At 40.7% G+C, this 12125-nt stretch overlaps 1 protein-coding gene across 1 annotated transcript in view; it reads right to left on the bottom strand.

Annotated features, from left to right (window-relative positions):
* LOC134358065 (tRNA selenocysteine 1-associated protein 1-like) overlaps positions 1–12125 on the bottom strand; it is a 51716-nt gene that overhangs the window by 14861 nt on the left and 24730 nt on the right. The window contains exons 5-6 of the mRNA XM_063069983.1: positions 5702–5833; positions 5218–5337 (exon numbers count right to left, since the gene is read on the bottom strand). Of these exons, the coding sequence (XP_062926053.1) occupies positions 5218–5337; positions 5702–5833 (252 nt within the window). The remainder of the gene's footprint in view (positions 1–5217; positions 5338–5701; positions 5834–12125) is intronic.

The raw sequence follows: 12125 nt of genomic DNA, 5'->3' as shown, positions 1-12125 counted from the left end.
TTCTGGATTTGGTGTTGTGTAATGAACCAGATTTAATTTAGGAGCTTAAGATAAGGAACCCTTAGGAAGCAGTGATCGTAACATGATAGAATTCACCTTGCAATTTGAGAGGAAGAGCTAAAATCAGATGTATCAGTATTAAGGTTGAGTAAAGGTAACTACAGAGGTGTGAGAGAGGAGCTAGTCAAAGTTGACTGGAAGGGGACCTTGGCAGGAATGACAGAACAGGAAAGTTAGGAATTCCTGGAAGTAATTTGGAAGACATAAGATCATTTCATCCCGAAGAAAATGAAGCAACCAAGCTGAACAAGGAAAATCAAAAGCAGTAAAAAGGCAAAAAAGATCAATATTGCAAAAATTACAGAGATGCTAGAGAATTGGGAAGCTTTTAAAAGCCATCAGAAGGCAACTAATAAAGCAATAAAGGGAGAAAAGATGACTTACAGTGGACTGAAAAAATTGAGCATGTAGATATTAAGAAAGAGGATGTGCAGGAGTTTTTGGAAAGCATTAAATTAGATAAGTCACTGGGACCGGATGGAATGTGCCCCAGGCTACTGTGGGAGGCGAGAGAGGAGATTGCTGAGCCTCTGGCGATGATCTTTGCATCATCAATTGGGACAGGAAAGATTCCAGAGGATTAAAGGATTGCGGATGTTGTTCCCTTATTCAAGAAAGGGAGTATAGATAGCCCAGGAAATTATAGACCAGTGAGTCTTACTTCAGTGGTTGGTAAGTTGATGGAGAAGATCCTGAGAGGCAGGATTTATGAACACTTGGAGAGGCATAATATGATTAGGAATAGTCAGCATGGCTTTGTGAAAGGCAGGTTATGCCTTACGAGCCTGATTGAATTTTTTAAGGATGTGACTAAACACGATGATGGCAGAGCAGTAGATGTAGTGTATATGGATTTCAGCAAGGCATTTGATAAGGTACCCCATGCAAGGCTTATTGAGAAAGTAAGGAGGCATGGGATCCAAGGGGAAATTGCTTTGTGGATCCAGAAGGCAAAGAGTGGTAATAGACATGTCATATTCTGCATGGAGGTCGGTCACCTGTGGTGTGCCTCAGGGATCTGTTCTGGGACCCCTACTTTTTGTGATTTTTATAAATGACCTGCATGAAGAAGTGGACGGATGAGTTAGTGAGTTTGCTGATGACACAAAGGTTGGTGTTGTTGTGGATAGTGTGGAGGGCTGTCAGAGGTTACAGCGGGACATCCATATGATGCAAAACTGGGCTGAGAAGTGGCAGATGGAGTTCAACGCAGATAAGTGTGAGGTGGTTCATTTTGGTAGGTCAAATATGATGAGTACTAACGGTAAGATTCTTGGCAGTGTGGAGGATCAGAGGGATCTTGGAGTCCGTGTCAATAGGACACTCAAGGCTGCTGCGCAAGTTGACTCTGCGGTTAAGAAAGCATATGGTGCATTGGCCTTCATTAACCGTGGAATTGAGTTTAGGAGCCGAGAGGTAATGTTGCAGCTATATAGGACCCTGGTTAGACCCCACTTGGAGTACTGTACTCAGTTCTGGTTGCTTCACTATAGGAACGATATGGAAACCATAGAAAGGATGCAGAGGAGATTTACAAGGATGTTGCCTGGATTGGGGAGCATGCCTTATGAGAATAGGTTGAGTGAACTCCGCCTCTTTTCCCTGGAGTGATGGTGGATGAGGGGTGACATGATAGGTGTACAGTATAAGATGATGAGAGGCATTGATTGTGTGGATAGTCAAAAGCTTTTTCCCAGGGCTGAGATGGCTAGCACGAGAGGGCACAGTTTTAAGGTGCCTGGAAGTAGGTACAGATGAGAAATCACGGGTAAGTTTTTTACGCAGAGAATGGTGAGTGCATGGAATGGGCTGCCGGTGACGATGGTGGAGGTGGATATGAGAGGGTCTTTTAAGAGACTCTTGGACATGCATATGGAGCTCAGAAAAATAGAGGGCTATGGGTAACCCCATGTTCGGCACAGCTTTGTGGGCCGAATGGCCTGTATTGTGCTGTAGGTTTTCCATGTTTCTATGAAATATGAAGGTAAGCTAACCAATAATACAAAAGAGTTTTCAGATATATAAAACGTAAATGAGAGGCAAGATCCTGATAGGAGTCATACACAGGCCACTGGAAAATGACACCACAGAAGTAGTAATGGGAACAAAAGGATGGCAGGTGAACTGAAAAATGATTTTGTGTCAGCGTACACTGTTGAAGACACCACTAACGTGCCAGAAATTGAGATAACCAAGGTGCAGAAGTCAGTGTAGGAGAAGGTGCTTGGGAAGTTGAAGGGTATGAGGGTGGATAAGTCACCTGGACTGGATGGACTACACCCAGGGTTCTGAAAGGGTAATTGAAGAGACTGTGGAGGCATTAGTGATGGTCTTTAAAGAATTACTAGATTTTGTAAGGTTCCATAGGACTGGAAAAATCACAAATGTCACTGTATTCTTTAAGAAAAGAGACCTTTTCATTTTAAAAGGATAAGGTTTCAGGGTACTTGGAAGCCAATGAGAAAACAGACCAAGGTCAGTATGGTTTCCTTAAGGGGAGATCTTGGATGACAGATCTGCTCAAATTCTTTGAGGAAGTAACAAACAGTCTAGATAAAGGGGAGTCAGTGGATGTTGTTTATTAGACCTTTGCCAAGATGCTGAACGTAAGGATGTTAAACCACAGTCAGTGACTTGTGTTCCCCAGAAGTTAGAATTGTGTCTACTACTTTTCATGTTAATGATCTGAGATGACAATTGATAGCTTTGTGGCCAAATCTGTAGATGATTCAAAGATGGATGGAGGGGCAAGTAGTGTTGAGGAAGAAGGGAGTTTGCAGAAGGACTTAGTCAGTTTTAGAGAATGGGCAAAGAAATGGCAGTTGCAGGGAGTGTATGGTCATGCACTTTTGTAGAAGGAGTAAAGGCATCAACTATTTTCCAAATGGAGAAGGAATTTAGAAATCAGAGGTGCAAAGGGACTTGGGAGCCTTTGTGCAGGCTTCCCTAAACGTAAACTTGCAGGTAAGGAAGGCAAATGCAATGTTAAGATGTGCTGGTGTCGGGGAGGATCCAGAGGAGGTTTGCAAGAATGATTCTGGAGACAAAAGTGTTCACATATGAGTAGTGTTTGATGGCTCTGAATTTGCTGGAGTTTAGAAGGATAAGAGGGAATTTCATTGAAATTCACAGACTATTGAAAGACCCATATGGAGTGGATGTGGAAAATATTTTCCAGCAGTGGGAGAGTCTAAAACCAGAAGGCACAACCTCAGAATGAAAGAACATCCCTTTAGAACAGAGATGAGTAATTTCTTTAGCCTCAGGATGGAGAGTGATTGCCACAGATGGCTGTGAAGGACGAGTCGTTGGGTGTATTTAAAGCAGAGGCTAATAGCTTCTTGATTAGTAAGAGTGTCAAAAGTTATAGGGAGAAGGCGGGATATTGGGTGTGAGACAGAAAAATAAATCAGATATGATTGAATGGCCAAGCAACACACACAAAAGTTGCTGGTGAACGCAGCAGGCCAGGCAGCATCTCTAGGAAGAGGCACAGTCGACATTTCAGGCTAAGACCCCGAAACGTTGACTGTACCTCTTCCTAGAGCTGCTGCCTGGCCTGCTGCGTTCAGCAGCAACTTTTGTGTGTGTTGCTTGAAATTCCAGCATTTGCAGACTTCACCTGTGAGTCGACTGGGGTGATATACTGTGTCCGGTGCTCCCGATGTGGCCTTTTATATATTGGTGAGACCCGACGCAGACTGGGAGACCGCTTTGCTGAACATCTACGCTCTGTCCGCCAGAGAAAGCAGGATCTCCCAGTGGCCACACATTTTAATTCCACATCCCATTCCCATTCTGACATGTCTATCCACGGCCTCTTCTACTGTAAAGATGAAGCCACACTCAAGTTGGAGGAACAACACCTTATATTCCGTCTGGGTAGCCTCCAACCTGATGGCATGAACATCGACTTCTCTAACTTCCGCTAAGGCCCCACCTCCCCCTCGTACCCCATCTGTTACTCATTTTTATGCACACATTCTTTCTCTCACTCTCCTTTTTCTCCCTCTGTCCCTCTGAATATACCTCTTGCCCATCCTCTGGGTCACCCCCCCCCCGTCTTTCTTCCCGGACCTCCTGTCCCATGATCCTCTCATATCCCCTTTTGCCTATCACCTGTCCAGCTCTCGGCTCTATCCCTCCCCCTCCTGTCTTCTATCATTTTGGATCTCCCCCTCCCCCTCCAACTTTCAAATCCCTTACTCACTCTTCCTTCAGTTAGTCCTGACGAAGGGTCTCGGCCTGAAACGTCGACTGCACCTCTTCCTACAGATGCTGCTTGGCCTGCTGCGTTCACCAGCAACTTTAATGTATGTTGCTTGAATTTCCAGCATCTGCAGAATTCCTGTTATTTGCAGATTTCCTCATGTTTGCATGATTGAATGGCCAGTCAGCCTCCATTTGCCAAATGGCCTAATTATGCTCCTATATCTTACAGACTTGGTCTAAAACCATCCAAGCTTCAGAGAACCATCAAAGTGCTCAATCAACTCATCTTTATATCCACCAAGCTGAGTGGTATTAGCATCCTCTCTATCAAGCTGTCTTATGCATTCTCCATATGGGGCAGTTATTGGTTTGATCAGCACCACAGTGTACATAAATTTCACAATGATGAGGTAAGTCAGAATTGTTGCTTTATAGGATTGAACCTAGAGTCAAGTGTGCTACCAACTGATGAACTGTTACGTAGAAATCTATGAATAAATACTCCGAGATCCAATCTTGTCATTCAGTATCTCATGATGTTAGTCATTCATAGAGCGATGTTGTATCAACCCTGCATTAACACTGTTTCAGATATGCTTGCAACTAAAGAGTGTGTTGTTGACTGGTTTATAAAATTACCTTTAGCAGCAGGAAACTGTAAATTGTAATTCAACTATCACCACATTCCACATTCTTCTAGCTTCTCTGAACTATAGTCAGTTTCAAGGATGACATAAATGAAGTTTCTGAATGGATTGGGAGATAGTTTCAACCAATCTTTCAGTCAATTCAAGCTTGGAGTTCAAGATTACCTTGATCACCAGTGATGCAATGGCATTGCTAATAAATTGAGTGCACTTATTAACCAGAATTTGCTTAGTTTCCTCTTCAAACCTGTTAAGGTAGTTTTGTTCTTTTATTCCCTTGCTGGTTATTGATACTCACCTTTTTGGCACTGCTATACTTATTCGGATGGGTTTTCCTCCTAAACCTTTGCTGTTTTGACATTCTTCTAAAGCCTTTTTCTGTTCTGCTTCATCAGAAAACCTGACAAATCCAAAACCTCTGGCAAAATAAAAATAAAACAGTTTATATTATAGTTTACAAATGTGTGAACTGGCTTGAATCAACAGGTTTAAATAGTTTGAACCACATAATATTAGAGTCATTACTTTACATCTGAGGTACCATCAGTCCAAGTATTTGGTGTCCTTGTTAATCCTAGCTGGGACAGAAAGAATGTTCTTATTCAATGTGTGGTTTGATTTTCAATAGCCATTGTGGGCTGCTTTATAGAAAATGATAAAATGATCATTTAATAATCATTGTTAATATAGATTTTCAGTCCTTATTAAAGACATTTCACTAATAATAATTTACTGCAAGTACATACATGTTTTAAAACACTATCACACAGTAGTTACACTACCTTGAGTTTCCAGATGTGTCTGTAACCACTTTCCCACCTCTACAAGATGGATATTTCTTAACAAAGTAATCGTACAGATGAAAATCATCAACTTCTGGAGAGAGGTCGCCCACAAATATGGAATATTCTTGGCTGTTGGGTAAGATATGCAGTAGTAAAACAGCAGCTGAAATTAAGGACTACAAAACCCCCACAATATCCAGATTGTATACTAATATCCAGATTGTCAAAATAGTATGCTTCTTCGAAAGCTAAAACTCCTAACCTGAAAAGTTAACACTAAATCTGTAGTTTGTATTACGGTGCAGAGTATGTTTGTAGCTTGTACAGTATGTGTATTGTTTTTCATCATTTGTGAAATGTGGCCACCATTAGTAAGATTCAGCATTTATTACTGAACCTGAATTGCTCTTGAAAAAGTAGTGAATTGTCTCTCAGGATTGTATTGTTTGTCTGGTCAAGGTATTCCCACAATACGATTAAATGGGCAGTTCCAGGATTTTGACCGTCAAAGCTGAAGAGCAATACATTTTAAAAGCTAGCATTGTGGTGGTCTCGTGCATCTGTTACACTCATCCTTCTCAGTGCTATAGGTTGGGGTGGTAGTGGTGGGGGTGTGGCAGGCATAGTTAACAATGCTGTAGGAGCAGCCTTGGCACATTGTTACTGTGTATCATATACAGTAATGTGCTATAACTATAATCCATCCGAGTTGGAAGTGGATAGGGTACCTGTCAAGTAGACTGCTTTAGACAAGATAACGTTGAATTGTACTCGTCCAGTTATTATTCTCTATTCACACCCGCCCCCCCCCCCACCGCCCCGTGCTTTACTAATGTTAGAAGGGTGTTGTGGAAATAGTCACACATCACAAAATAGTCAGCATCTGATCTGTTCCTGTGCCTGCAGTATTTATAGTTCTAATCCTGTTAAGTATTTGGTCAGAAGTGAGCCTTAGAATACTGCTTTTGAAGGTTTTGTGAAAGAAAAACATGTTAAGTGTTAAGGACCTCATTGTTAGAAATGGTCATTGCCTGGATTTCTATTGATATAAATGATACTTTCCACTTTTCAGACTGAGCTTGGTATGTATAGTTGGCACATACTGCTTCATAATGTATCAGTCACTCGAAGGCTTCCAGGCATTCTCATGTGTTAGAGAAATCTATAACAATAAGTTGCTGAGAATGGAAATAATTGTACAATCATTGATGAAGCAGCTTATGATTATAGTGCCAAAGGACACTACCCTGAGGAACATTTTCAGCTATGTCTGTGGGCTAGCATAACTGGTGTCCAATAATCACATCAAATTTTCTTTATTCTAAATTGACACCAACCAGTAGAAGATTCTTGCCTGGTGTCCCCCGACTTTAATTTTACTAGGGTAAAATTGATAGGCCAAAGATGATTGGCCTTCAGTCTGGCACAGGATTTTCAGGCAAATAGTCAACAATTAAGTATGATCAATTAACTGAACTCCATTATTAGAGCACAGACTACTTCTAGCTGTGAGCTACTAATTGCATTAAGATTTTTGTATTTGCACATGCAGATATCATGAAGCTGCTGTTAATTATGGTCAGTAAAAATGCTGAGAGGTTTGTTATGATTATTCTGCAATATTCTGGATTTTTTATTAAATGGTTAGTAAAAGGCACTGGCTTGAAACAAGAGATGTATAGCTCAGCATAGATGAGGACATCAAATTCCTTGTCCTAATCGACTTTAGAGAATTAAATGTTCTTGCTAAAATAGCAATCCGATAATTTCAAGTAATTTTATTGATATTAATGTTTATTTCAAATTCATTGAATTTGAACCTATGTCTCCAGGCTGTCTTTAGTTTCCATGGAACACAGGCAGCTGAGGGGAACCTGATAGAAATTGATATTATGAGGAATATGCTGTACATTGCAGCAAACATTTTCCTCACAGCTGAGGGAAACTAAATCTTGTGTGCATAGATTCAAGGTATGGATTTTAAGATTTAGAGGGGATCTGAAGAGGCACTTTTCTCAGTTGCAAGTAGTTGGGAAATGGGACACACTACCCAAGTGGGTGGCGGAGGCAGAGACAAATAACAGTTAAGAAGTACCAATATGAACACTTAAATTGTCAAGGCACAGCATTTTTGAATGGTTTGCTAGTTTTGGGATTAGCGTAGAAAGGTACTCTTGTTTGCATGGACTCGATGGGTCTATCACTTAACAATCTCTGGTTTACCCTTACCCCTCCTCTTTCCTCCCCCAACCCCGACCAACTCTGCTCCACCTGACTTATTTTCTTTTTTTATTCTTGTGTTTCTATCTATCACCCTCTGTCTCAGCATTCTCTTCTTGCCCTGCCCCTATCTTATCTGGTTCCACCTATCATTTACCAGCCTCTGTCCCAGAACTCCCTCTCACTTCTATACACTGCCAGCTTCCTTCTATACCCTCAAACCTGGTGCAGGGTCTTATCCAAATGTCATCATCCCTTTGCGTCTCCAGATGCTGCTTGAATCACTGAGTTCTTCCAGCTGCTTATCTTTTTGAATCACTGGTTGTGATGTATTTAGATTTCCAGGCTTTATTTTAAAGTTTTAACATCGGAGGCTGGTCAACAAGGTTAGAGCACGTAGAATTGTAGGTATTTTAATGGCTTTAATGGTATATTTCTAGGTTTGCTGACGACACAAAACTAAGTAAAATTGTGAGTAGACAGTTGGATGTACAGAAGTTCAGAGGGACATGGACAAGCCAGATGAGTTAACAGGACATGGCAGATGGAATAAAATGTGAGATCATCTACTTCAGTACATAAGACAAACAGTATTTTCTAAATATTCAAAGGGACCCAGATGCTGATCACTGAGATCTAAAAAGGTGTACAAGTGATCAGGACAAGTCATTATTGGAAGATTCAAGTAACACAGTGAAAATATCTTGCTGCAATTATGAGATTCCAGCAAAATCGCATGAAGCATTGTGTAGAATTGATCTCTTCTATTAAAAGAGGGACAGTGGTGCTAGAAAGTTTGTGAGCCCTGAAGAATTCTCTCTATTTCTGCATAAATATGACCTAAAATGAGAACATATCTTCATGCGTCCTAAAACTAGACAAAGAGAACCCAAATAAGTAACACAAAAATATTATACTTCATTTATTTATTCAGAAAAATGATCCAATATTACATATATTTGTTGAAAAGTATGTGAACCTCTGGGGTAATGCCTTCTGCAAAAGCTGTTGGAGTTGGGTATTCTAATCAATGAGATGAGATTGGAGGTGTAGGTTGTAGAGGTGCCCTGCCCTTTGAAAAAGACACAAAATCAGGTTACTGACAGAGCCTGCTCTTCTCAAGAAAGATACGCTTATGTGCACCATGCCTTTATCAAAACAACTTTCAGAGGACCTTAGAAGAAGAATTGTAGAGATATATGAAGCTGGAAAAGGCTACAAAAGCATTACTAAACACCTGAATGTTCATCAGTGCACAGTAAGAGAAATTGTTTACAAATGGAGGAAACTCAGTACTGTTGCTACCCTCCCTAGGAGTGGGCATCCTGCAAAGGTCACACCAAGAGCACAACATGCAATGCTGAAGGAGGTGAAAAGGAACTCAAGGGTAACAACAAAAGACCTGCAGAAATCTCTAGAACTTGCTAAAGTCCCTGTTCATGTATTCGCTGTAAGAAAAACACTGAACAAGAATGGTGTTCATGGGAGGACACCACAGAGGAAACCACTGCTCTTCAAAAAAACAAACACAGCTCTTCACTGCTGCATGTCACAAATTTGCAAAAGACCACCTGGGTGTCCTACAATGCTTCTGGGACAATATTCTGTGGACAGATGAGATAGAAGTTGAACTTCCTGGCAAAAATACACATTGCTATGTTTGGAGGAAAAAGGGCACTGCACACCAACACCAAAACCTCATCCAAACAGTGAAGCATGGTGGAAGAGCATGAGGCTGCTTTGCTGCCTCAGGGCTTGGACAACTTGCAATCGTTAAGGAAAAAGTGAATGAAGAATTGAATCAAGACATTTAACAGAGGAATGTCATGGGAGCAGACAGTCACCTGAAGTTTAAAGCAGTTGGTTAATATAACAAAACAATGATCCGAAAAGACAAGAGTAGATCAACAAAAGAATGGTTAAGAAAATTTGTGTTTTGGAATGGCCAAGACAAAGTCCTGACCTTAATCCTATAGGAATGTTGTGCAAGGACCTGAAGCATGCAGTTCATGCAAGGAACACCAACATCCCAGAGTTGAAGCAGTTTTGTAAGGAGGAATGGCCTAAAATTCCTCCAAGCCAATGTGCAGGACTGACTGATCAACAGTTAACAGAAACATTTGGTTGAAGTTATTGCTGTACAGGGGTGGGGTCACACCAATTACTGGAAGCTAAGGTTCACATACTTTTTCCAACGAATAAACGTAATATTGGATTATTTTTCTCATAAATAAGCAATGTTATTGTGTTATTTAATTAATTGGGTTCTCTTTATCTTGATTTAGGACTTGCATGAACATCTGATCACATTTTAGATCATATTTATGCAGAAATAGAGAACATTCTACAGAATTCACAAAATCTCAAGCACCACTGTGTAACTGCCAAAGATGGAATACATGTAAGATTCACAATGTTTCCTGGGATGGTAGGTCTGCCACACAAGGAAGGTGATATGGGAGACAATGTCTCCCATCCTCTACATAATGTACTGGTTGGGCACAGGAGTACATTCAGCCAGAGACTCATTTCATCGAGATGCAACACTGAGCGTCATTGGAAGTCATTCCTGCCCGTGGCCATCAAACTTTACAACTCCTCCCTTGGAGGGTCAGACACCCTGAGCCGATAGGCTGGTCCTGGACTTATTTCCTGGCATAATTTACATATTTAATTATTTATGGTTTTATATTGCTATATTTATACTGTTCTTGGTGCAACTGTAATGAAACCAAATTTCCCTCGGGATCAATAAAGTATGGCTATGACTATGAGTAGACTAGGACAATATCCACTAGCATTCAGATGAATTTGAGAGGACAACCACCTTGTTGTAGTTTTGAGGCCAATGTGCCTCAATGACCTGGAGAGCTATGTCGGCTGGAGTCGAGGCTCTATGACTTGTCTCTTGGTAAGGTCAACCACTCCAAACAGATGCAAAGGGGAGGCCAGACTAAGAGTGGTCCACCTGTCCTCCAAGTTCAGAGGTTCAACCTGGGGCAAACAACCATGACTGCAAAACAAAATCATTACAGAATCAGAAATGAAGAATCCTTCTGTATCTGACTGTGAGGGCATTCCTGATTCTTAAGAGGAACTTACTGATGTGATGAGGGAAGGCCTAATCACCACCAGAGATGGAGGACCTTCATTGCTACCCTAAATGCCAGTGGCGTAACAGGCAGCAAAAATAAAGTTAGAAGAATGAAAGGTGATCTCATGGAAATTCACAGTTCATATAGAGCTCAATATTATAAATGCAGAGATCTTTCCCCTTGGTCTTGCTGAAGTGACTGGAACCAGGTGTTAAAGTCTCTGTCAGGGGTAGGCTATTTAGGACTGAGATCAGGGATATTACTTCATTCAGAAGATGGTGGATATTTCAGAATTCTCCAACTAGGAGGGCTGTGAACCCTCAGTCAATGAGGTTATTTGATACAGAAGTGACAGATTCAAGTGATTTGGGGATAGCTGATGGCCACTCCTGGTTTTAATATTCATTACTTTTCTAACATTAAACCAAACAATTTTGTTATCCATTTATATATGCAGTACATATTTTCCTTTGAAGATGCTCTGAATGTCTTTTTCCCACATATTCTGCAGGATTTGGAAATGAGTAAAATTGCTCAAATTCAAAGAACATGGTCTGCAACCTTGTCTGTCATTGAACATCGAGAAGTCAAAACTGAAAAGCTTCATCTTCCAGAAGGGCAGAAGAGCAGAAGAAACAGAACTGGGAGATAAAATAGCTAATGTATGGAAGAAAAGAAACAACGGGTTAATCAAGAACATGCGAAATAAAGATGTTACCATGACAACAAAAATGAGAGCAGCATGAAGACTGGTTTCCCTGTGATATTGTATTGTCATGAACGACTGCAAAAAGAAGCAGAAAAGGTAGACATGTTTGAAATGTAGTGCAAAAGAAGTCTTCGAAAGATCTCATTGCAATCAAGAAGTAACATGTTTAATCCAGGAACAAATAAAGCCAGTTGTTCCCTTGTAGGCTATAATTTAAGCAGTCACTGACAGCTTGGAAGTGTGATGTTGGTACAGTAAATAATGGAATTGAAGCCATAACCATGCTTGACAAAGTGGAAAGAGGAAGTCATCAAACAATTTGAAGTTTAATTATCATTCAACCATATAAGTGCAAATGAAGCTGTACATGTGCAGTTAAAATGAAAGTGAAATGAAA

Source organism: Mobula hypostoma, chromosome 17, assembly GCF_963921235.1.
Source record: "Mobula hypostoma chromosome 17, sMobHyp1.1, whole genome shotgun sequence".
In the NCBI taxonomy this organism is placed as follows: domain Eukaryota; kingdom Metazoa; phylum Chordata; class Chondrichthyes; order Myliobatiformes; family Myliobatidae; genus Mobula; species Mobula hypostoma.
This window is presented reverse-complemented; position numbering and strand designations above follow the sequence as displayed.